The sequence below is a fragment of the Chrysemys picta genome, chromosome 9, assembly GCF_011386835.1.
Source record: "Chrysemys picta bellii isolate R12L10 chromosome 9, ASM1138683v2, whole genome shotgun sequence".
NCBI lineage: Eukaryota > Metazoa > Chordata > Testudines > Emydidae > Chrysemys > Chrysemys picta.
This window is the reverse complement of record NC_088799.1, coordinates 43,992,964-44,020,034: the sequence shown is the minus strand read 5'-3', so window position 1 is coordinate 44,020,034 and position 27,071 is coordinate 43,992,964. Positions and strand designations below refer to the sequence as shown.

Genomic DNA, 27,071 nt, shown 5'->3' with positions numbered 1-27,071 from the left:
GTTCCAAAACCCTGACAAGGTCATTCAGTTCGCCTTGTGTTATGAGGTGTAGTTCAGAGGAGGAGGATGGGAGAAAATGTGGGTCCTGTGACATTGATGGTTCAGGACCTGAAGTTTCATCCTCTTCCTCTTCCTCGTCTGACTCAAGTGAGAATGATTCTGGTGCATCAGGAACCGGCAGTCCTTCTCCGTGGGGTACTGGGCATATAGCCGATGGAATGTTTGGATAATGCACAGTCCACTTTTTCTTCTTTGACACACCTTTCCCAACTGGAGGCACCATGCAGAAGTAAGAATTGCTGGTATGATCTGTTGGCTCTCTCCAAATCATTGGCACTGCAAAAGGCATTTTTCCTTTTCCTGTTCAACCACTGGCAAAGATTTGTTGCACAAATGTTGCAGCATATGTGTGGGGCCCACCTCTTGTCCTGATCTCCAATTTTGCAGCCAAAATAAAGGTGATAGGCTTTCTTAACCATAGTGATTATACTGCGCTTCAGTGATGCAAAAGTCACTTCACCACAAACATAGCAGAAGTTATCTGCACTGTTCACACAAGTATGAGGCATCTCTGCTCACTTTGGCTAAACAGAAATGTGTTCCTTTGCAAAATCAAACACTGACAAATAAGAGAGCACGACACTGTATGATTTCTAGAGCTGATAACAATTTTAAGCATCATTTTTGTTCTCAGTGACCCAGAATTAGTACAGTTCGACTACATTTATTTCAGAAGCATTTTGGCTGTAGAGCAGTGATCCAAAAATGTCTCCTTGCTCTGCTGGCTGCTGCCTTCCTTGGAACTATCCCTGTCTTTGGAGCTTAGTCTTGGCAGCAGCCCTAGCTCTCTGGGGTCCCCCTTCCCTTGCCCTTAGTCCTTCCACCTCGATCTGCTCAAATCTTTGCAGACTTTGAGAGAATTTTTCATAAATTTTGAGAAGAAAAAAAAACTTGCAAAGTTTTTCTTGTCCACCAGCTTTACTCCCCCAGAGCAAGGGAAGTGAAGGGGGAAGCAGGAAGGAAGTGGCGAGCAGCTGACTGCTTCCCCTTCTCTCCCTGACTCGCTCATGTCTCTCAGCTGCACTTGGCAAGAAGCTCACATCCTTTTTGGCTGGTGTTGGGCCTTGTCTGTGATTTTCCACCTGGAGGCTGAATTATTACAACACAGTCCCCGTGAGGGCCATGCTTTCAGTCCGTCAAGAAACTGCAGCTAGTACAGAAAGTAACGTCCCATGTATTAATTAAGCAGTATTTCACAGAGGTCCCATCACACTGGTGCTCTGTGCTGGCTACCAGTCAATTTCAGGATGCAGTTGAATGTTAACTTTGACATATAAAACCCTAATGATTTTGGTCCCACATACCAGAGAGATCTCAGTCCTCTCTGCACAGTACTGTTGCTGGTCCAAGGCACTGGCATTCAGATACTGTGCAATACAAAACTCTGAGTTCCAGTGCCCACTAAAGTCAGTCTCCCTTGACTCCAGTGGGTGGCAGACAGGGATTTACTCAGGATGGAGCTACTGGTAAGGAGTTCTCAGTCCCAGTCTCCTGAACCTGCTACCTTTCTTGATTCATTAGGGCCCAGAGTTGGGTTTTGGAGACACTGTTCATCAGACCTGTTCTCCCAGGGAGTGAGTGGTGATGGCAAAGGGGTTGTGATGGGGATTTGCTGATGCTTAAGAAGTTTTCACTCACGGATTTTAAAATGTAAGACTTTTCAGAGGTGTTTTGTATGTTTCAAGCTGTTTTTGCGGTGCTTAATGTGCCGAGGGTTTTAGGTGGGTGGATAAAATAGAAATTAAATAAATAAGTAAATAGCTTAGTCCAGTCTTTTATGCCTCTTTCTGGGTTTCTTGGGACTCATGTTGAGTCAAAACACAGTGGGTCAGATCTTCAGCTGGTGTGAACTAGTGTAGTCCCATTGGTTGGAGCTAACCCAGTTTATAGCAGTTGAGAAACTGGCCCAGCAGGGATTTGTGATCATTCTCTGTTAACTGTTCAGATGCCTGTTGATGTCTGTCTGCCGGTGCAGTGCCAGGCAAGGTCATTTTCCAGCAACTCCCTTAGGGCCTTATTGACCAGAGATAGATTTGGAATGATTTACAAAATAGTTTGGCATGACCCTAAATCTCAGTGGATCTGATTTAAGAGGGGGCATTTAAACTGTTGCATTAATGTATCTGGGTCAGCAAGTAAGCCATATCTGTTCAATTTATGTCTAATATAGATAGCTTCTGTAAGGCCAATTTTAGCCTTTAAGTTCAGTGCTAGGGTTTCTCTTTCTGCAAAATCCTGCTTAAATCTTTTATTGTGTTTTTTAAGGTTTCTAAATTAAGGCATCATCTGTTATAACTTCAGCATCCTGTAATATCTTTGAAATGCCTGGGAGTAGAACTAATGTGGAACAATATTTGCTTAAATCTATTATGTCCAATTGTGTGAAGACACTGCATTAGAATTTGACTCAACTAATATTACTTGCCAAAATGCACGTACAGTGTCTGCTACTGAAAATATTTTGGTTTCCAAGAGTCCGGCTGTCAGTTCAACAGTGTTTATTGCTGAGTGGATCGATTTCAATCAAGGTGATTTTTAAATCAAGGCGATTTAAATCATGGTTTAAATCACCAAGTGGAAAGCCTCAATTCAAATAATCAATTTTAATCAACTTTTCCATTTGTTCTTCAATTATTTTCTAAAGAAAGGGGCATTCTCATTGGTTGATATAACCATTAAAATATATTGTTTTAAAGGTAAATAGAGCTTTTAGACTAGATTTGGTACATCTTTTTGTTAGCCAAGAGGGTATACTATAATGATAGACACCTCTACCCCAATATAACGCGACCCGATATAACACGAATTAGGATATAACGCGGTAAAGCAGCGCTCCAGGGGGGCGGGGCTGCGCACTCCGGCAGATCAAAGCAAGTTCGATATAACATGGTTTCACCTATAACACGGTAAGATTTTTTGGCTCCTGAGGACAGTGTTACATCGGGGTAGAGGTGTACATTTATTTAAGAAATTGTAGAGGTTAATATTTTCAGATTCTTATTAATTATGCATTTTAGTATGTTAGAAAATTGTGAATAATATATTGCTTATTAACTGCATATTTAACTTTTTGCTTATGATTTGTGTCAAGCCTGCATTAGGAGAGAAATGTAATTACCAGTAAACACAAAATAGCACACAAAATATATTTTTATTAAAAAAAACAAACTTAAATGTTTTGGATACATAAACTTCTCTTGTAAAAATATGTTTCACATTTGCAACTAAACAATTTATTAAACAGGGGGATTAACTGGAGTCAGTGTATTAAACTGATTATTTCAGGTCAGCCTGTGAAAGTGACTGGAGCTTTAAGTTTCTACTTGCCTAAGTCCCTTGAAAATGAGACCGTGGTTTCCTAAGTTGACTGTCCTTCAGCCTTTTCAACAAAGTCTGGTTCCAGGTGCTTAGCTAGTGACTTCCATCAGTTCAATGGTGCGACTTTCTTTAGAATATCATCAAACAAACATATACAGCTCTGAAATGTATTATGGTTGGCAGGACTGAATTAGATGCCCATGTCATAACCGTATCTTCTTCTTCAACAGTTAGGCAACTAATCTTGTACTTTGGGTTGAGAATGTGGCAAGAAAATGAGGTGGAGTAAGTACTTGGTCCATCCACTTCTTTACTGTCTGCCATTTAACTTTGTTATTGGGTATTTCTTTCTTCAATGTCTCTTGAAGTTCTTTTCAAATTTCAACAGCAGCAGCAAGACTGCAGCAATCTGTCTGCAGTTTGTCTCAGGCTATGGAAATACGTTTCAGTATATTCAGCATATCTTATACATTTCTCTTTCTTCTCATGATTTGTTCCATGTATTTTGTCACAATTTTCTTCCAAAATTATCATCAGAAATGGCCAGTTCTTAATAAATAGATCACAACAGTCAACCACTGAGTTCCACCTTACATTGTGGGGGAGAATTAATTTGGATTCTCCTCTCTTTGGTGAAACTAAAGCAAAGTGGTTGTCTCAGAAGTATTTTGCAATTTATTAATTGCAAATTGCAATATGTTCCTTATTTCCTGCAGTTGTACTTAAGTCGTTGGCTAAAAGATACATCAAATGAGCACTGAATCCATGTGTTATAAGCGTCAGGTTCCCTCCATTGTTTTCTGCTAGATTTCTTCTCATCTTGGCAGCATTGTCTGTGACAAAGCTACTTGCTTGACACTGCCATTTTAATTCACAGTTTTTTAATAGCTTTTACTGCTGCTTCTTTTAAGTATTCTGCTGTAGGGGCATTTCCTGATGTATCAATTGTTTCTGTGAGATAATCTCATTTTCTGTTGTCACACTTGCACAGATCACTGTATGCATTGCTTTACCATCAAATCTCAGATTAGCAAATTTCCTATAAATGTTTTTTGCACACTGTCAATTTTCATCTCATATATTGTATCCAGGAACCTTCCAACAATGTCTGCTCTGCCGAATGGAGTGCAGCCTGGTCATAATGATTGAACCATGTCAATGAAATGTTCATTCTGAACAAGATGAAAGGGAGAATTTATTGCATAAATGAACCAAGTAATTTTTTAATCTGTGGAGTCTTGCTGGAATTTGCTAATCCTGATTATGAACTCATCCATGGGTTTATTGGAAAAAGAAGAAAGCTTTTTTTTTTTTTTGATACAGGTAATTTACTGTCTGACATATGTTTAGTTGCAAACTGCTGGTGGTACCAACAGATGACTGAAGTTGTAGACATTGCAGATGACAGATGTTCATGACCCCTTATGACTAGACTGGACCCTGAACCAAAATGGTATAAAAAGTCACTCTCACTGAATAGTACTGAGTGCCCTGCTTTATAAAAAATGAGATTGTAAATGGAAGATTCTTCCTATAGCTGTTTGTACCATTGTTTAAATGATGTAATTTATTCTAAACCTAGTTTATAGGGGAATTTAATAAATAATAAGAATTATCTAAATCTGTGTAAATCCTTATCTCTGACAACGTACCAAACAGTTTGAAAAAATTAAATGTTATCATTCACAAATGCCTATTAAAACTTGACTTTTAAACAGGAAATCTTCACCTAGGATGTTTGTATCTTGGCAGGGGGTTATACTAGATGACCCTTGCGGTCCCTCCTAACCCTGTGGTTCTATGATTCCATGGTTATATTGAGCAATAAAAACAAATCATTTCGGAAATCCAGCAGTAACACTAAAAAAGTAATTGATAAATACTCCCACAACAAATTAATATGTCAATTATATTTTGAACACAAACATTTTGAAATTCCGAAGAAAGTATCCACCCAAAACATAAATTTATGGCAATAATCTAAGTGATCATTTACTAGCATAATAAGACATGGTAGGCAGTCTATACAAATGTTGCAAAAGTAAGTTTAATCACCAGTTCATCCATGTTTACACTTGGCACATGTTCATGTTTTTACCCAGAGTACAGGAATTTCTTGAAAAGTTCCTCAATAGGGTCTTTTTTATGACTTGTTTTCTCCAGTTCCCAGATATTGAGATCAACACTAGAAGGCTGCTCTCTAAAGACTGTTGCTCCTTCTTCCTACAGTGTCCTCTTGCTTTGACACCAGTGTTGCTTCTTTTTGGTTGCACACCATGGGCGGCACATGAACCGCCAGCTGGGGGAGGCCAGCCCCCAGACCTTCCCCTTCTGTGATGCACCTCCCCTGCCGCTGGAGCCTGAAGGCCCCCACCACCAGGGCCATTGGCCCCCACCCCAGGCTAGCCTCCCCCAGAGCACAGGGAGGGTTGGCGGGCAGCGTGGCCCCAGCCCCGGAGAGCTGCGAGGGCAGATGGCACAACCCCAGCGCTGGAGCACCGGGAAGGCAGGCAGAAACCCCAGAGCATCAGGAGGGTGGGCAGCGTGCAACTGCAGTCTCCCCAGACCCATATCAATGGGAAAATGGGTGGTGCGCGGCAGGCAGAGCGGGAAGCAGGAGGAGGGGCCTGGGGGCGGAGCATGGGCAGGACCACGCCTGGCTGTTTAGGAAGGCACAGCCTCCCCCAGCCTATGGTACCTGCTGCCCATGTTGCACCACTGCTCCTTCTCTCTTGTTACTTAACTCCCTATTCCTCACAAAAAAACCTCCAACGGTTCTGCTGTAACCCACATGCATTTTGCACTGCAGTATTTTATTTGTTTAGAGACTGAGAGGGAGGCTGTTGAGAAAGTGATAGATTTCTGTTTTTATCTCTATCTGTGTGCACATGGAAGAACACAGAGCAAGGCCATTTATTTGAAGTGCCCAGAACCATCCAGAAGCACGGGCTGGTAGTTATTGGGCAGATCAGTGTTTTTCCATGAGCCAAAGAGTTATTTTCCATGGTGGGTGAAGTCATAAATATTCATAATTTGAGAACTGAGCCAATCAGCGCTCAGGCAGAGAGATGCTATAAAATAGGAATGAGATCACCCAGGTGGGCTGAGCGGATGATCCTGATGAGATACACCCTATTCATTGACTAATGTTCCCATGTTATGGCTTTATTTAATATGGATCCATGCATATCTACTTCATTTGGTTTTTCAGTTACAGTCCTACATGTAATTCACCTTGTTGTTGCTCAGGAGTTTTTTGTACAGTAGCTCTCAACATTCACATATTATTCACTTCAATTTTTATTTTACCAGTTTGGGCAAATGGTGTATGGCCCATGGGAGGTACTGATTTGTCTGCCCTACTGTGGTATATATTATGTTCAGACATACTGGGGTTTGGAAGACATCTCAACATTTTTCATATTATTGTACTTCACATTTTCTCCCTTTTCCTGTTGAAAAGGATAAGATATAACTGATTATTAAATATGTTATCTTCTGTTCTCTTTTTTCTTCTCTTCAGTGACTGTCTTCTTGTACAGATAAGATGTAGTAGTGTATGTATGGTTAAGCTATTGATATTTTAGGCTGAAAATTATTTAACACTAGCTGTAATGTGTTTTCAACAAGTCATTCTCATGACTATCTAGCACGTATCCATACCAACCCTTCTTTAATATAAAAACACCTTCACAATGATATTATTTTCTTGGTTCATTTTTTCCTGTTCGCTTAGTCTGGGTGTGCTGAACGTTAGGTGGTTTCTCATGATGTATCGATGTCAGAAGTGTGTTTGGTTTTTCAAATATATCCATTAGTAACGAGCTATCACAAATGATAGATCATGTGGATTTCTTAGAAAAGCAGAGATTTTTTTATTTCCTTCATGGAAGGGGTGAAATATTTCTTTCAGGTACATGGGCATGATTCAAAGTCATTGAAGTCACTAGCAAGGCTCCTATTTGTTTCAGTAATATTTGGATTAGACCCCAGCAAAATCCTAGGCCTATTGAAATCGGTGGTAGCATTGCCATTTTAACTTCCATAGGACCAGGGTTTTATCCTATATACCAAACTACTATTGACTTCATTAGGTGGTACATGTGTACAGGGTGGATAAAAATCAATGTTTTTTTTATGTAAATTGGATTTTTTGTTTATAAAATACTTTTTGAGGAAAAAAACCTATCTAAAGATCATTTTAATTAAGATACATTATAGCTCAAAGATATCTCCTCATGGAATAGGGATTATAAATTCTAATTCTGTAGCATGAGACAATATATTCATGTAATGTTTAAGAAAAGTTTTGTAATGAGTTCCAATAGTTCATGGATTAGGTACCCAATCTTATGGGGTTCCTGGGGCTTCTATATAGATTATTTAGGTTAATCTCTCTATCTACCCAATGGGACTCAGTGCTCAGTCTAGAAGATACTATCAGAGATGCTTAGTTTTGTAGTTCTCAAACTGTGGATTTGTGTCTTCAGAGATGAAATGCTTGTTAACAGCAAAAATGTTTTTAAATAAATAATATATAGAGGTGAGAAATAACAGACCTCAACCCTATAGTCCCTCTGCAAATTTGTGTACACAGAGTCAATCCCTTACCTCTCTCTAAAAGTGCGAAGTTTCGAAAAGTTCAATGAATAGGGTAGAATGGGAAGAAGAAGTCTGGAGATAAATGTGAGACAGGAGGGACAGGCAATAGAAACAAAAGTGAAACTGTTTGAGCAGCATATTCCAGAAGTTTTGAGGTCTTTGAGTGTAACCGTCATTGATTTGAGATCTACCATACCATTCTCTCACTAGAAGGGAAAACCAATAATGGCAGCAGGCCGTAACAGAGACCCAGTTTGGGAATAAGAACCATTCAAGAAATACATGTTTGCTGATGATATTTTAAAGAAAGTCACACCAGTGAACTGGTGGAAGTCACTTAAGCACTTGGATTCAGAGATTGTTGAAGTGATAATCTCACATTTAACAGCAGTAGCTTCTTCTGCGGGTGTAGAAAGAATATTTTCTTCCTTTGGACTAATTCATTCCAACTGAGAAATCGTTTAGGACCTGAAAAAGCAGGAAAGCTTGTTTTTCTTTTCCGGACTATGAATAAACAGGAAAATGAAGGTGAAGACGACCAAGTTAGCTGCAGAAGCCAGTATTTTAAGTTTCTCATGTTGACCTGTCTGTTGTTTTAATTTTTGGGTTTAAAAAAAAAATGTTCATTTAATTATTTTAGTTAAAAGCAATTTTAACAAAAACAAACCTGATTTGAAAAAACTTGAATGTTTAACTAAATTCAAAAATTCATATGCTTGTTTTGTTAAAATATTATATGTTTGCTGTTGAAGAAAAAAATCCAGAATACATAATGTTGTTGTTTTAGCTAAATAAAACAACTTAAATGTCTGTCTAGTGATGTTCTCCTCCTAATACAGCATGGCAAGACAATCCTCCAAATATTAATGATTAACCTGTTGAATTGGAGATAGTTCACCTCAGTGACTTCATAAATATCTGCTTCAATTACCTTTGGTAAATGAAATAACCAAACAATCATTCATTTTCTGATATAGCTGTAAAACTAATCTGAAAAGTTTTCAAAATAAATCACTTAAAAAATGTATAGTGTGTACCTTCTAAAAATGAAACCTATATCTAGCTCTGAGTTTTCAAAATAAATCACTTAAAAAATGTATAGTGTGTACCTTCTAAAAATGAAACCTATATCTAGCTCTGAGTTGTGAAGGATATGTATTAAGGTTATAACAACCAACGAGAATGCACTTTTATGTAGAAATCCATGATTAAATCGAGTCTGCCTGACTAGTGATTTAAATCAATTTGATTTAAATCAAATCCACCCTGCATGTGTGCATGTATCAAAAGACATAATCTGGCTCAAGTTTTCTGAACAGATCCATACCTGGCATCAAAGTAGTGTTCATCAAGTCGAGTTTTGTGTAAATTTCTATTGTTCCATTTCATTATTTTAGCTGAAACAGAGGGAATTAGATTTTTCTCCCAGTTAGTATGAGCCAAGAATAACAACTCTTAAATCAACCCTGAAAGGTACCACGCGAATGATCTGTAAAAGTCTGGATACTGAAATATGGAAATATTGTTGTAGTGTGCAGATTAATGACAAGTGGCACAAGATTTATTGATAACACCTCATAATTGGACAGGCACTGAGGGGCGATAGAATATTATTTAATGTTTGTGTACTGCCTTTCATTACAAAGGGGCTTATAAACAAGGCAGAAAAAAAATCTCTGGGAGTACAAGCAGCATGTGGAATTTGAGATGGATTGAATTTGGGTTTGGCAAAGAGATGTTGGTATTAAAACAAAAGCAAAGCATAACTCCCCAAGTGGGTAGTTTGCCAGTGTGCTAAGGCTAACAAGCACCAGTTTTGTGAAAAATGCCATGGGATCACTAATGATCACAGCCAATTAGGACCTCTGTTTTATGCCTCATCTGTAAGACAGAAGTGTGAGTAGCACAGTGCCCCTCACAAAGTCTATGGGCATTGGTTCAGAGCTGATTGGGAGGAAAGAACATCCCCTATTGAATTACCAATGCCCATTCCTGCTGTATCTGAGAGTTTTTGTTCTGTTTTGTTGTACAAGTACTTAGTAGGCATGAATCGGGTTAGTTTTGGAGATCTGATAAAATCACAGCCTGGGATGGTGTAACTGTAGGCTATTTGCACCCTTTGAATCAAACTTGCATTAGTCTTTCCTAATTTTACTTTCAGTCTCTCTGGGGACATCAGTTTGTATCCACAAGTGGAGGTTTTTGCTTACACAAACAGATGTATCTACAAATAGAGTTTGTGCAGTTAGAGAGGCCAAATGAAAATACAGCTCACTTTGGGCCATATCTTCAGCTAGCGTACATCAACTTAGCTCCATTGACTTCATGTGTTCCTTTGAACCTGAAGTGGTTGTAAAGAAGGTACTGGCCATCCTTTGGAAACCATGGATTGATTCTCTTCTCAACTAGTCTCCAATCCTGAAAAAGACTTGAGCATGTGTTTAACTTCAAGCACTTAAGTAGTTGGGCAAGAAGCACCACAGGTTATTAGTCTGGATAAAACCTAGCCATTACCATCAAGCAGACTTGAGCTCCTGGTTTCAGCCAGCTCAGATTTAACCTGTCCACGTGGGATATTGTGCAGGTGGCTGATGTCAAATGCTTAGAAAGATTCATAGACTGTTCTGGAGGATCCTCAAAATATATGGCCGCTTGTATAGCAGTAGCTGCTGCCATGTTTTGGGTCTTTCAGTGGCATTTCTGGAAATGTTGTCACATCAAGTTTGCTACAAGGCTGTGGGTCTATAGAACCACACTTATCCCAACTCGATTGTACGGCAGTGAAACATGGTCACTGAGGAAGGCTGAAGAACACTGGTTTGTTGTTTCCGATTCTCATAGTCTGTCAGCTGCTCCATATTAAGTGGCAGGACAAGATCAGCAATGAAGATACTTGAAGTAGAAACCAGTAATTGCCTCCACCAGCATTGGTTCAGTTTCCAACTTTCTTGACATGGACATATTATTAGAATGGAAGATCAATGAATTCCGAAGAATGTTTACCAAGGAATGCCACTACGTGGCTGGCAATCATGTGGTTACCAAAAGCTGCAGTGGTATGATAATGTAAGGGGACTGTTGCCCCCTTACTAACATTCAGTGGGGGTGTTTTGGTTGCTAGCTCCCAGCACTAAAAGGGGAAGGGTCGATGGGAAATCAGGAGCCTGAGATTGTCCCCAGGAACAATGGGGAAAGGCCAGTGCTCCAGATCAGCTTGATTGACAGGGCGGGCAGGCTAATCAGGGAGTCAGAAGGCCAGGGGGTCCCGTCCTCCGTGTGAACTGGAATGGCCTGAGTCAGACAGACTGGGTCCGAGCTAAGGAGAGAGCAGGGGCCCACGCTAAGTTGCTGGAAGCAGAGCTGCAGCCCCAAAGCCAGGGCACAGCCCAGATTGAGCAGCAGGAGAGCTGCAGCAACCAGAGCCAGAGAGGCCAGAGAAGCAGCCCAGGGAGCTGAAGGCAGAGCAGCAGCCGTGCTGAGGCAGAGTGGAGCTGGAGCTGGAGCTGGAGCTGGGGCTGGAGCAGTCTGGAGCTGGGTGCGGTAAGAGAGGAGGGGGACCCTGGGCAGTGGGCCCAGTGCAGGGAGACACCTCAGCCAAGAGGCTCTGCAGGCCAGACTTGGAAGGGGATCGTAACCCTGACAGGGCGGTGGCAATGCTGGGAAAAAGAGTCCTGCCACCTAGAGCCTGAGAGCGTGTGGCCACCACCAGAGCAAGTGTCCAATTCGCAGCGTCTCTGCAGCACAGCCAGGGCCTGAGAAGGAGCCTGGGGCCTACAAGGAACAGACTGTGAACTGCTCTGACGTTCCAGAGACAGTTTGTGATGTTCCCTGCCACAGAGCAGGGTGATATGTTTTCCTTTAACTTTTCCCATTTTTCCTTATTCTTTTTTTTAACTTAGTTGTTAATTAAACAACTTGTATTTGCTTTAAATTGTATGAAATGATCAGGGAGGTGCCCAGTGCAAAGAGAGTACCCCGGAGTGGGGACACCCTAGCCCCTGTCCTGGGTGATCACAGCAGGGTTGGGGGTCGAGCCCCCCAGGAATCCTGGGCCCAGCCTTTTCGGGGTTTACGAGGACTCTGCCAGACAGGAGAGTGGAAGGGGAGACCTCAAGGACAGGGAGGCCTCTGGGTAAAGGAAGTGGGAGCGAGGACTCGGATCCTTTCGCTAGCCCACTTCACCGGGGTAGTGCAGAAGCCAGGAAAGTTCCCCACAATAGCGGGACCATTCCCCCGCTTACAATAAGATCACCAGTGATGGACATAAGATAGTCTGGTTGAATATTCGATTTAAGGACCAATGTAAGGCCCCTAGCTAAGGTATACTTTGTGTAAAACTGTTGTGAGAAGAGAACTGGGTTCCTCCTTTCAGTGTAGTAGTTCTGAAGGGACATGCCTGTGCCTGTTGACCGGGGACATATTGATGCAGCTACTGTTCCATCTTTTCTTTACATTAATGCATTGTGTCAAGAGTCTCTCATGGATAAAGCAGTGTGTGACATTGCAGTTATTTTGGCTGTTGCCATGACACTTGTTGGTAAATTGTATAGTCAATTGCTCGACCCCAATTTGTTTCATTACAAAATATACTAAAGAAACTCAATAACCAATGTCAATCAGGCTGCCTGCTAAAAGGCAATAATAGTACAGTACAGGAAAAAATGGGTTCAATACAATACCAATTTCCGGAGAGCAATCTCATGCAGTGTTGTTGAATTCACCTTAGGAAGAAGGCTTGTTTCAAAGTTATACCCTTAAAGCTACCCTTTTTATACCCAACCAGTTTAAAAGTAATAAGGTACTGTATGGACCATCTGAGGCTAGATTTATCCAATAATCTTTCTGCCTTGTTTTTCTGGTACCATGATGTACCCCTTATCTCTTTGTTTTGAACATGTACATTCCAGATACCGTGGGCATGAAGGCACCTCCTAGGTTGTAAATAAGAACATAAGAATGGCCATGCTGGTTCAGACCAATAGTCCATCTAGCCCAGTATCCTGTCTTCCAACAATGGCCAATGCCAGGTGCTTCAGAGGGAATGAATAGAACAGGTAATCATCAAGTGATCCATCCCCTGTCACCCATTCCCAGCTTCTGGAAAACAGAGGGTAGGGACACTTCAGAGCATGGTTCTTTTTTGAACCATGTTATAGTCTTGGCCTTCACAACATCCTCTGGCAAAGAGTTCCACAAGTTGACTGTGCGTTGTGTGAAGAAATAATTCCTTTCGTTTGTTTTAAACCCGCTGCCTATTAATTTCATTTGGTGACCCTTAGTTCTTGTGTTATGAGAAGGAGAGACAGCATGGCCTAGTGGACTGAGCACATGACTGAAAGGCAGATATTCCTGAGCTCTGATTATTTGTGTGATGCTTGGCAAGTCTCTCCACTTTTCTTTCTCAATTTCCTGTATGTATGTTTGAAAGCGAGTTTCTGGCTGGACAAGAATAGAAACAGGAATCTCAAGTTCCTCTTTTGGAGAACTATGTCTAGTCCTTAGACATAGACTAGTACTATTGGACAAATGATCTTTTATTTTCTTCCACCAGTTGCTATTAGAATGTACCATAGCTATTAATTGAACTCATTTCCCAATCCTGTGTCTTGGAATTGATTCTGCATTAAACACACAACATTTCTTTATTTCAGTAACGCTAATGCAAACCAATTAAATTCAGAATGTTTAAAATTAATGCCTGTGCTTAATTGTAAATGAAAATGCAGGATTTATACATTTGGGACTAGATCTTCAGATGGTATACGCAGTTCATTGTCTTTACACAGCTATCCTGATTTACAGCAGCTGAGGTTCTGGGCCATAAGTAGGAAATTGGGTGCACTGTAGATCATTTTGTGCATGCCATTTTGGTGGTCACTTTTTGAAATTAAGACTCCTCGCAGATGTCTGACACAGCTTTTTACCAATGTTATTTGAATGCTTACAAAGAGCAAAAGCAAAACTCTTGCTTTTAAAGTTTGGCAAATAAAAAGGGGGTGGGGGATGCTGATATATTGAATGCAAAGTTCCCTTCCATAGCACCCATGTACTGTTGATGTAAACTTCTGAGAATAGAGCTGAAGAAGTGCGGACACAACCAGAAATGAGGGCCTCACTGATAGCATTATCTCCTCCTTACATTTAATTCTTACTTGTTTTCTAATTGAGCAGTTATCTTTCTCTCCTGCTCTCTAACAGGTTCAGATCTGAGAACTTGAAATAGGGGTACATGTTTTCTATTGGGATCAACTGGATCTGCTGAGAATAGGATCTGTTAATGACTCTTTCAGAGGGACAGTTCCTATGCTTTGGCAAATGTGTACCCATGTTCCATTCTATCCTTATCAGATAGTTTAATCACAAAACCAAAGTTACCTCATCAGTTTTGCAAGAGTGACACAGGCGTGGCTTATCTAGAGAGGGCCTGGGCATTTGCCAGCGCATCAACTAGGCCCTTGTGAAGGAATTCTTACTTTTTAGAAGAGCAGACATGGATTTAATGTGATTTATTTCTGGGGGGCGCTAATTCTTCCTCCATCTTTGAATGTAATGGTTTGGTTCTCACCTACCCCTTCCTTGTTATTCACCCCTTATGTCTTCTGCTTCAGATTCCAACCTCCTTTTCCAATAAGCCTAGTTCACATCTTTTTTGGTCTGCTAGCTTAGGCCTCCATAACACTAAGTATGCTCCTTATTCTTCCCTTAGGGCAGGTCTACGCTACAGCCTAAGTCAATATAACTTACATTGCTCAGGGGTGTGAAAAAGCCACACACTCCCTCAAGCGATGCAAGTTTCCACACCGGCACTATGTCGGCAGGAGACACTCTTCCGCTGACATAACTTCCGCTTCTCACCGAGGTAGAGTAACTATGCTGACAGAAGAGCACTCTCCCATTGGCACAACGTGTCTTCACCAGCCGATGTAGCACTGTAGTGTACAGTAACTCCTCACTTAAAGTCGTCAAAGTTAACGTTGTTTTGTTGTTACATTGCTGATCAGTTAGGGAACATGCTCATTTAAAGTTGTGCAGTGCTCCCTTCTAACGTCGTTTGGCAGCCGCCTGTTTTGTCCACTGCTTGCAGAAAGAGCAGCCCGTTGCAGCTAGCTGGTGGGGGCTTGGAACCAGGATGGACCGGCAGCCCCCTATCAGCTCTCCCTATCAGCTCCCCGCTCCCCTAAGTTCCCTGTGCAGCAGCTGCCCAGCAGGCTATCAATTGCAGCTGTCCCTCCCGCCACTGCAATCTGCTGCCCTTTCACCCCACTCAGTGGCGTAGGCTAACATAGGTATTGCTCACCATTATAAATCAGTGGGATCTTTGATGAAGCTGTCCCTGTGCTGCATGAAGGAGTTTGGGGAGTGGGAGGAGGCAGGCTTGTGACTAATATACTTACAGGTACAGAATTGGTGGTTGAGTTCAGCAAGGTACTTATGCTTATGCCTGCCTATCTTCGAGCCTGTGAATAGGATTTCGCTCCTGGAATGCTCTAGGGAAGTCTGCAAAGTCTTTTGACTCAGCTTTGTGCATAGGACCAAGATTTGGCACTAGAATACTTACATTTTTGTCATCGTTGGCTGACAAATTGGTGCACTATTGCTTTGTAGAAGTTGACTCTTGATAATCTCACTTGACAGGTGTCAGTAGATTTGAAGAAAACAACATGTTGTATTATTGCTATAAATACCTATTTGACTGTACTGGTATCTGACCTCTGCATTCCTGATATAAGAGGTATAATTATGATATTTGTAGGCTTTCTGAAGTTTCACTTATAAGAGCACATATATGTTCACCCCTGTGGTGTATGAATGAATGTGGCTGTCTGTAACAAATATTTTATCTACAGCTATGTAAATAGAACATCACCTATCTGCACTATCCTAATTTGCACCTTTCTTTTTTTTTCATTTACACAGAAAAATGATTCTCTTCCCGCTTGCCAGAGCAGATTCAGTCGCAGGATGATCTAGGGAAATCTCATGTTGTTAATCTCATGTGATGTTTTACAAATATGCTACATCAGTACACCATGAAGTATTATTAATACTAACCCATGGTTGTGAAAATAAATGAACAGAGGACATTTTGTGATTCAGTAGTGTCCATTTTTAAACTGTTTGTTCACTTTCCTTTCCAGCTTATAAAATGGAGCAATGTATTATTTGTGCTACAGAAGCACCTAAAGGTCTCCCTCAAAGATCAGGACGCTATAATATGGTGCTAAGCACCTGATTTCCCATCAATGTGAATTGGCAACCTCCTACTGGACAGATCGAGGGGAGTGTTAGACCTATAGTTGGGGAAGCACTAAAACACACACAGGCTTGATGGTTATGCTGCTTAGAGGGGAACAGGCTGTTGAATGAGTTCAAACAAGTTGTGAAGGTGCCTATAATTTTTTTGGTAACGACTCTGCTTCTATATGACCTATTGGCTACTCTCCCTGATCTACCAGTCAAGAGAAAATGTGAGCTAAATGCCAAACTACTCTCGCATTTCCTGGCTGCAGTCCCATGTGAAATCACAGCTAAATGAAAAGGGAGGGAAGGATGTCACTAGGTTAAATAAATAGTTTGAAGAAATTTGGGAAACGTTAACCATGGAAAATGTAAATGATTTAAAGAATGCCCTAGCAATGAAAAGGTCAGTCCCACTTCCCACTTAAACGGTTAGACCCAAAAGATACAACCCTTTATGCTCTTAAAAACAAGAAATTGGCAGATTTTATTCCCCCCAGTATATAAAAACACTTGTAGGTGCCCATATATTAACACAATATAAAAGACTGCCCATTAATAAATAGCCACTGAACCTCTTTACCCTCCACCTGCCCAGAAGTCTGAGAGGTGGGGAGGAAAGATGGGTTTTTCAGCACGCCTGCAAGGCTGATAGATCTGGGCTGTGGCAAGGAGGGATTTCCAAAGTCAAAATCTCCCGCACACAGAATGCTGCCAGTAGCTCCCTCTAGCTTATATCAAGGGGGGTCCAGCTCAAGCACCTCTGCTGAGCTCAACTACGGCAGTGTGACACACCAAGCCAAACTGTAAAGCAGCCTGGGAACACCTTGCACTACCAGCTTCATGGCAGACCTTGTATACAATACACTGTATTCTTGTCAATGCTCTGGCTTGCTTTATGCACAGTGACATGGTATTTTCAGAGCTCCATCTTTTGTGGACTGTGTTAATGTTGTGTCCCAGCTTATGCAAAAAGATGAATAGTAACTTAGTACTAATTTCCAAAAATAATTGCCAGACTCTCAGCTTGTATAAACTGGCATAGATCCACTGAAGTCAGCGGAGCTGTGCCAGTTCATATTAGATTGAAGAGGGTAAAAACTATGAGGAGATTCTCTGTGTATTAAATGGACACCATCAGCTTGACATTTAAAAAAAATGTATATTTAACCCACACAACTTCTGGGTGTGGTGTTGTGTTCCATCTAGTGACACCGAGACCACTTAGAGAGAGAGAGAAAATGAGTCTGCTCTACAGCTTTGCTAACATCCAGTTGGCTTTTAGCTCATGCAGTAGAGGCTCATGCACTAGGCTCTAGAGATCCCCGGTTTAGTCCCACCCAACGACGACCGTGGTCTGTCAGCATTACATACAGTTTTAGGTGGTACTCCTACCCGGGAGGCTTCCTGACAAATCATTAGGTTTCACAGCCACATTTTTCCTACTTGGTAAATGATTTTCGCTCCCTTCTTGACGAGCAGAAGGTCCACACAAACAATAGGGGATTTGTTCCAATGAGATTACCAATGTGAACAATTAAGTATATGCATAATTGATTGCAGAATTAGAGCTACCAACAGTACAGGGAAAACCATGAAGCTGATTAGGCACAAGGCAGGGGTGCTGATGTTGGAAACAATGTATTTGCTGTTTGTTATTACTACTTCAAGCAAAGGGGTGCAGCACCCCTAGTTCCAGCAGGGATGCTCTCCACTACACCAAGTAAACAAACTGATGAAATTGATATTTTTTCCTCCAATCTGTTGTTGTAATTTTGTTACTTGAAACAATAACAGGTTTAAAAACAAACCCCAAAACCCCTGACTGAAGGGAATTTTTTAAGTTCACAACTTCCTTTAACTCTTTCAAGCAACAGATTTATAAAAAAAATAGTTTAATGTACAACTGTCAATAAAGGCAAATACCATTATGTCCTACTGAAGCACATTATAACAAACACTTGTGATTAAAATTTCATTAATGAAAGTGGGGACATATTTGAATTTTAACAACTGATTCTGTGGGTTGAATGCATGTGTGTTGCAAATCTGCCGATTTGCACTCTCTTTTAATGTTATCTGACTATTGACATTAAAAGAAGTTTTAATAATCTAGGCCCCTGTCCTGCAAACAATTACAAGTGTACCTAATTCATGTGCATAGTTTTGCTGACTTCAGTGTTAACGTAAAGTTAAGCATGTGTGTAACTTTTTGCAGGGTCATAATGGTTTGTAAAGTCTCCCCCGCTCTTTCACTGTAGCTCCTTCCATCACTTGCTTTGTAATGGTTTCCTTCCTCCACATCGTTTTTGAAAACAGGAAATAATCTATTTTAGGCTAGCGTTTGCAGAGCACTCAGTGCCGTGGGGCCCTCATCTAATGGGGCCTCTGGATGATACTTGAATGCAAAATACTTTAGTGCTATTGTGAAAAGCAATACTGAGCCTGTCCAGCAGGCTCATGTGTGTTTGGTGGTGTGGCTTTTGTGCTGAAGGAATAAGACAAGAACAACACTTTATTTTGCAGAACCTACAGTAAAATATTTGCAGAGCAAAAAGTGACTAGTCAGAAGACAGAGCGTCTAAGACTCAGGAGAAACTCGCAAAGACACTGTTTAACTAGATGATTCTAAAAATGACATTACATATTCACTTTAAATTTGCCAAAAACATACTGGGGGCACTGTAATATCCTTGCTAGCCAGGCTGCGGACGGAACATGCAAACTGCTAGGTGGCTCTAAATTTTGGTGTGAGACTCTCTAGGTTTTTTTTTTTTAAACTGAGAAAGATAGATGTTTTGCTTTGTCACAGGCAAAGTTTGAACAATTCCTGCTCATTTCAATAGACGTTTGAGCTCTCAGAAGGATTTTACTTGATTAACATTTTTTTGCTGCTGACGGTAGCCAGGTCTGGCTATCAGAATTCTCTCTGCAAGACTTCAACACATACCTAAGAAAATCCTTGTTGGTTCCCTATGCTATTTGATATTTCTCTAATAAAGTTCTCTTTTTTTGCAGGTGGCTTGTGACCTTTATTTGAAATCTGCTCATCAATCTGATGTGTTGGATTTGTAAGAGAACACAGCTTCTCACCATTGTTAGAAAACCTGCAGATACTTAAAAATGAGCAGTGATTGCTCTAACTCAAGTATTAGCCAACAACAGGTAACAAATACATTAGCAGTTCAAATAATACAGAGGAGACTTTGTTTTGAAGTCTAATAATAGATTTTATTGTCTTTATTGGGATAACAATCCTTTAGTCAGTCAACATTTGGACAGCGCTTTGAGGATGTAAAGTGCTAGACACTGGTTAAGTGTTAAGTTCACAGGGGCTTGCTCCTATGAGCAAGTTGGCAAAGTTCCTGTTGATTTTAGTGGATCCCAGGATCAGCTCTATATGGACTTGAGTAGTCTTCACTCACATGAGTCCTGCTGACTTCAATGGGACTGCTCCTGTTGCTGGGGTTATGTCTACCCTAGAAATGCTACAGCAGCAGAGCTGCAGCACTGTAGTGTAGACAATTACTAGAGTAACAGAAGGAGTTCTTCTGTCACGGTAGTAAACTCCACCTCTCCAAGAGGCAGTAGCTAGGCCTGCAGAAGAATTCTTCCATTGACCTAGTGATGTCTACACCAGCGCTTAAGTCATCTTAGTTACATTGCATGGGGTGTGAAAGCCCTGAAGGCTGTAGTTAAGCCACCTAAGTCTGAAAGGTAGACCAGTCCTAAGACAAACACAAGGAAAGGTTTGCGTATTTGGGCCCTAGTTTTGCATATCTATTTTTCATGGCTCAGTCTGTACCATCACCTGCCTTTTAAGTGGCTCCATTCCTTTCTCTGGGAGTTCACGGATGATAGAAATAGAAAATAAAGGGAACTTTATATGGTCAGACATCATTGCTTATGAATGAATGGCTGGAACTTGGGGATACTGGGTTTGTTCAATCAGAAGTATGAGACTGGCTCCAAGAGGTCAAAATTCGATTGCCTGTATTTCAGGTGCTGAACCTATTCACACTAGCGTAGATGGAGCCTGTACCCTATACCCTGCTGGTGTGCACTAAAGGTTCCTTAGTGTGCTTTAATTGTAGTACTGTTTCAAACAGCACTATATTAAAATGCACTAAGAAACATTAAAAAGAGTACTCATTATATATACTACTGTAATAAGTAATATAACTCATTATGATGTATACTAAATTAATTACAGTAAACCCTGAACCCCACTTGTTTTTGGACATTTACATAGAACTCAAAAATTGCTAAAAATAAACCCTGAACAATGAAATTAATACATCCCGAAGAACAGAAGCGTTGCCTATGGCTCTAGCCCAGAAAAATTACTTCCAGCACCGATCCCAAGTAACAGGCACTGTGCGTATGGTTGCTAGTTCCCCACCAACTCCTGTGCACTTCTGGAGTGGGAAACCATTCCCCTGTGTTGGATTGCAAGGTGGCCAGACTACTCTCTTCACCCTGGGAGTCAGATACAGACATGTAGGGTATGGAGAGCCAGTGCCCAGCTCCTCTGCACAGCAGTTCCAATTCCTTGTTCTTGGCCCTATTACACCACTCGAGCATCTGCCCTCTCTTTGCTGCTCTCATATCATGAGGGCGGGTCTACACTAAAAAGTTAAGTTGGCCTGCCTACGTCACTCAGGGGTGTGAAAAACCTACACCCCTGAGCGACGTAGTTAAGCCAACCTAACCCTAGTGTAGACAGCACTAGGTCGATGGACAAATTCTTCCATCAACCTAGCTACTGCCTCTTGGGGAGGTGGATGAACTAATGTGATAGGAGAAACCCTCCCATTGCTGTAGCGAGTGGCTACACAGAAGTGCTACAGCGGCACAGCTAAGTATCGACATAGCTTGAGCAACACACCTGAAGGCACTGGCATGTACAGAGCTGGCAACCATGCTCTCTGGTCACCTTCATTGCCCACCTATGTCCAGGCACCATGCACTGCTGTAAATGCCACAGCTGCTTTTAGACTGCCAGCATATCTTCGTTTACACCTGTCCCCTTGTGTTTCCTTGGGCTTTGAACAGAGGTTGAATAATGAATTGACCTGTGTTTTCCTGCTGTTGATTTTCTGCCTCTGCATCACAACACTCTAGCAACAGAATGTCTTTCCCCTAAACAACAAACTCTCCGTCTCCTCCATGCAGCTGCTGAAATTATTTTCTGCTGAAGGTGGGGTGTTCTGCATTTGTTGGAGCACTGTGCTGCAGAAAGCTTCCTCGCTTCCCCCAGATATTCTGTATTGTACCCTAAATTAATATCAAACCAAGAGCATTTTGAGAATAAAAAAATTAAAAAAACAAAACACTAATGTAGACTCATTGGCTCCAGCCAGCTGTTTAATGACACTACATGTTGGGAGTGCTGTCAGTCACTTACAGATTTGCAGAAGTTTCCTATGAGCTCACTAAGGTTTCAGTGTAGCTATCTTGAAACTCACATGATGTTTATAAAATTTGCATTTTCCACAGTGTTCTTTAAACAAACTTTGTTATTGAAATGGTAGTTTCTGACCACAGGCAAGAACCAGGGACAGATTCAGGCAGGGAGCCTTGATGATGGTGATGTTGTTTCAGACATTAAATATCTATTTAAAAAATAGTAAAGTGGGGATTTTCACCTAACCTGGCATGAAAGTTCTGCACCCATACACTCTTTGGAGAAGGAAAAATATAGAATTGGGGATGAGGGAGGTCTCCCATATAACTCAATAAGGAGCATGGGCCTGGGTTGATATTGAATTTAGGACCTCATCCAAGCCCAGTAAAGTCTTTCCATTGATGCTAGTGGCTTTAGATCAGGCCTTTAGATGGATTGAGAAGTCTGGAAAAAAATTCTAGTTCCCCCACTGCTTCTTTTGATTAGTTGTTTCTTGCCTCTTTTTCAGGCCCAGCATCGTTAATCACCTCATTCTGATGCACCATACATTATGGTTCGCATCAATCTATTGAAAAAAATGCGTGGACTCTTGTTATTGCTTGTGTTTCTGACTATTTGCTTGTGGGGGGAAATAAGAAAAGGCTACTATATTCCCTTCAAAACAGAAAGCAAAAGTTTTCAGATTCCCAGAGCTCTGGGAAAAGGAGATGTACTTACATCCCGACTTCTTTCAAGCAAAGATGTCAATGAGAACGACCAGTTATCTGTTGCTTTACTGGTCAAAATGGAGAAAGTAAATGGCAGCATCTCTCCAACCCCTCCAGGAAACAATGCAGTGGCAAAGTACAAGAAATCATTGCTCTCTGTGAATGTCTGGAATGAGGACAGTTCATCAAAGAATCTCATACCCAGGCTGCGAAAGGTCAAAAACAATTACCTGTCCATGAACAAGTACAATGTGACTTACAAAGGGCAAAGGAATACTGCCAAACTCAGTCCGGAGAAACTGCTGTGCCAGCTCCGGGACAGAGTGAATGTGACAATGATCCATGGGTCAGACGGTCCATTCAATACCTCTGAATGGCAGATGTATCTACCAAGAAAAAACCTCAGCCAAGAAGTTGGCCACTTCCGTCAATGCGCTGTTGTGTCCTCAGCAGGATCTCTGAAGTCCTCGCATCTGGGACCAGAGATAGGTTGGTATTACTCTGTTAGGATAAAACAATATCATCTGGCTTTTGAACTCTGTGAGGCTAGAACAATCCGCCATCGCACTTGATTTACCCATAGGATTTTCTCCATTTCAAATTAATCTGAGAATTCACAAAGACACTTGCACCAACTTGAAATATTCAATTAAGATTCTTATTGATTGCAGGTGTGTGTGGTGGAGAGCAGAGAGAATGAGCAGGTACCCTTAGTGTGTACCCTTAGTACACATTTCAAATGTGTACATTAATCTTTAACACTTGAAAACACAATTGGTTTAATTGAACTAAGTGTGGGCCAGGATCCAGCTCAAGATCCATGCTGATTTCTGCCCCCATACAATATGATGGAGACCCCCCGTGATAGAATTCCCACAGCAAGGGAAGGGTTGCAGCAGTACAAAGCAGCTGCAGTCTCCACTCTGGGGACCTCTAGGGAGCCGGATTCCCCAAAGAGAGAGGGTAGGGCAGGCTGGGAACAGGAGATGGCCATGGCAGCTGCAGGAAGCACTCTAGTGATACCGGTGTAACTCCCCGGGTGAACATTCCGATTCCCATTTGAGTGCCTTTGTTTGGTTTAACTTATGTCACTTTGGAAGAAGTTTAAACTAAACTGGTGGGGGGAATAAAGCCACTCTTAAATGGGAATGGGTATCCATATGGGGTAGTTACACTGGTATCACTGTATCAGTTTAACTATGCTGATAGCATTATACCAGTATAACTGATAAAACATGTAGACAAGCACTTTGGCTCTGGAGAAGGAGGAGAGGAGGCAGCAGTGTTTCCTAGTGGGTAGATCACTGGCCTATCACTCAGGAGACCTGATTTCTATTCCTGACTCTAATATTGGCCTGCCAGGTGACTTTGGGCATGTCACTTTGCCGCTCTGTGCCTCAGTTTCACTCAGTTAAACTAGGAGTAATAACACAGTTTTCCTTTTTAAAGTGCTTTTAGATCTACTGATGAAAAAAAAATCTATAGAAAAGTTTAGGTGGTATTATTCATTATTTAGCGCATCCGTTCTCTGTAACAGCAGAACCTCTGGCCTAGCCCAGCCTTGGTGTAGTTGGGGCTGTTAAGCGCTACTGCAATCCAAATAGATAATATTAGTAATCATAGAATATTAGGGTTGGAAGAGACCTCAGGAGGTCATCTAGTCCAATCCGCTGCTCAAAGCAGGACCAATTCCCAACTAAATCATCCCAGCCAGGGCTTTGTCAAGCTGGGCCTTAAAAACCTCTAAGGATGGAGATTCCACCACCTCCCTAGGTAACCCATTCCAGTGCTTCACCATCCTCCTAGTGAAATAGTGTTTCCTAATATCCAACCTAGACCTCCCCCACTGCAACTTGAGACCAGTGCTTCTTGTTCTGTCATATGCCACCATTGAGAACAGCTGAGCTCCATCCTCTTTGGAACCCCCTTCAGGTAGTTAAAGGCTGCTGTCAAATCCCCTGTAGAGGAGCAGACTCACCCCTGCAGCACCTCCTGCTGGTCAGCTCAGGAATTAGCTCATTTCAACATTGGTGCGCCCCCTGCAGGCCAGTGGTCTGCCTGTCCTCCAGCCCCTGTGTCCCTCCCAGACACCAGTGCCCTTTTATCTGGGGGTGCTGCCCTCTGGCAGTACACCCCTCAGTACTAGGGTCTCCCCTCCCCAGGGAACCCCCACCCACTATCCCTACCTTGCCTCAGAATAAGGCCACTGCCAGTCACCAACTAACCCTCACTCCCTGGGGCAGACTGCAGTATAGGCCACTCATCACAGGCAAGGTTGGGTTTGGACCTGCTGTCTTGGCCTACCCCTAGGCTGCCCTCAGCAACCCCCAGTACCCCTTGGTCTCCTACTAGGCCACAGCCTAGGGCTTTCCAGGCTGGAGCTCCCCAGCCTGTCCCCAGCCCTGCTCCACTCAGGTACTCTGCCTCTAGTTCACTACAGCCAGGCCCTTCTCCCTCTGAAAGCAGAGAGAAACTGCTTGGTTTCTGACTCACAGCCTTTTTATATAGGGCCAGCGGAGGCCTGATTGGGGTGTGGCCCAGCTGCAGCTGCTTCCCAATCATCCCAGCTTAGCAGCTCCCAGCCACAACCTTCCCCCAGGGCTGTTTTAAGCCCTTCAGGGCAGGAGTGGGGTAACCACCCCGCTATATACCCCCTGACTTTTCTCTTCTGCAAACTAATCCCAGTTCCCTCAGCCTCTCCTCATAAATCATGTGCCCCAGCACCCTAATCATTTTTGTTGCCCTCCACTGGACTCTCTCCAGTTTGTCCACATCCCTTCTGTAGTGGGGGGACTAAAACTGGATGCAATACTCCAGGTCTGGCCTCACCAGTGCCAAATAGAGGGGAATAATCACTTCCCTCGATCTGCTGGCAATGCTCCTACTAATAAAGCCCAATATGCCATTGGCCTTCTTGGTAATGAGGGCACACTGCTGACTCATATCCAGCTTCTCGTCCACTGTAATCCCCAGGTCCTTTTCTGCAGAACTGCTGCCTAGCCAATAATAGGGAAGCGAGAATATGAAGGAAGACACAGAAACAAAACTCAGGAAAAGCTATGCAGTCATCTGTTCTAGGAAAGAAAAGAGAGTGAAGCCATGAAGGGAAAGTATAACACTACTAAGAGTATAGTAAGTTACATTTGGCAAAGTACCTATAAACATTACACAGCTGTTGTATTCCTTTAAAGTGCAGGAGGCATCATGTTGAGCAGTGAGGTAGCATAGTTATTTTTCACCCTAGCTACTAGGCTCAGTCCACAGGCTATTGAGTATCAGGTTTTTCAGGCCCTGAGAAATAAAGGACATTCCTCTTCATTATTTCCCAGTCACTGATTTGTAACGAATCACAAGGAGAACTATTTACCCAAGCATGTATTGAGCAGGTTTCTTGGATGTCACTTGTGTTCTCTACATGTGTGCTGAGTTTTTACAATAAAATACATACAGCTGAAAATGGTTAGTTTCATTTAAACCAAATTAGAAGACAGAGAAAACAGCACACATAGTAATCATTTAAATACCAGCATGAAAAGAATCAACCTTTTTAATACTTCTGATGAATCCAGCTCTGTATCTCTAACAAACAGCTATTATAAGGAAAATTCTGCATTGATTATATCCCTGACATATTTTTAACATACCTGAGTTAGATGGTTTTCCCCCACTCACACATAATAGCCATCGGTTAACTTTTAATAACTCTTCCCTCTTTACTGCTTTCAGACCTCCACGACGCAGTTTTGAGATTTAATGGGGCTCCTACCATAGGGTTTCAGAATGATGTAGGGGAAAAGACAACAGTCCGCCTTGTTAATTCCCAGGTAAGTCTGCCTGGCATGCGTGCTACACAACAGAGAGTGCAAATGTATTGAGTACGTGTCTGAGGGCCCAATTCAGGTCTCTTATTGTGCAGTCTCTCCTTCACTGCAAGGATTGAGGTAGGAATAACACCAAGAGCAGAGTGATTAATGGTGAGTGGCAGCTTTTCTTACAGTATTTATGGAAGAATAGAGCCACATCTCTGGCTATGAACATGAAATCTCTACCTCACACTCTTCGGACCTTTATGTAGCAGCATCTGGAGGTGTCATTTCTAGAGCGGGGTGGACAAACTTTTTGGCCCGAGGGCCACATATGGGTATGGAAATTGTATGACGGGCCATGAATGCTTACGAAATTGGGGGCTGGGGTGCGGGAGGGGGTGAGGGCTCTGGGATGGGGCCAGAAATGAGGAGTTCAGTGTGCGGGAGGCTGGACTGAAGCAGGGAGTTGGGGTTTGGGGGGGGTGAGGTCTCTGGCTGAGGATGAGGGGTTTGGGGTGCAGGAGGTTGCTCCGGGCTGGGACAGCAGGGTTCGGAGGGCGGGAGGGGGATCAGGGCTGAGCCAGGGGTTGGGGTGCAGGAGGGGGTCAGGGGTGCAGGCTCCTTGCAGCGCATACCTCAAACAGCTCCCAGAAGCAGCAGCATGTCCCCTCTCTGGCTCCTATGCAGAGGTGCGGCCAGGCGCCCCCCCCCCCCCCCCCCCAATAGGTTTTTAATAGTTGTGCTGTATCATTTCATGCTGTATTTCAAATACAGCTTTTTATTTATGGTGTATTCACCTGTACAGAACACCCGTCACAGGATATATCCTGCTCATTGTCTCATCAGAGACAGCTCTGCACATCCACATTGTGACACATATCCCTGCCTCACGCTCCTTTGAGAACTAAGCCACTGAGACTTTCTGCTTTCTAC

The 27,071-nt window shown here is 42.3% G+C and overlaps 1 protein-coding gene across 11 annotated transcripts in view; it reads left to right on the top strand.

Moving 5' to 3' along the window:
- The window catches only part of LOC101939719 (beta-galactoside alpha-2,6-sialyltransferase 1-like), a 104,390-nt gene that overhangs the window by 51,882 nt on the left and 25,437 nt on the right, over positions 1-27,071 (top strand). For 9 of the 11 annotated variants that reach the window (XM_065556989.1, XM_065556994.1, XM_065556991.1 and 6 more), the window contains 3 exons: positions 19,237-19,383; positions 22,134-22,821; positions 26,059-26,156. In XM_065556989.1, coding sequence (XP_065413061.1) covers positions 22,176-22,821; positions 26,059-26,156 — 744 coding nt within the window. In that variant the 5' untranslated portion in view covers positions 19,237-19,383; positions 22,134-22,175. The remainder of the gene's footprint in view (positions 1-19,236; positions 19,384-22,133; positions 22,822-26,058; positions 26,157-27,071) is intronic. The other 2 variants (XM_065556996.1, XM_065556990.1) reach the window with 1 other exon arrangement.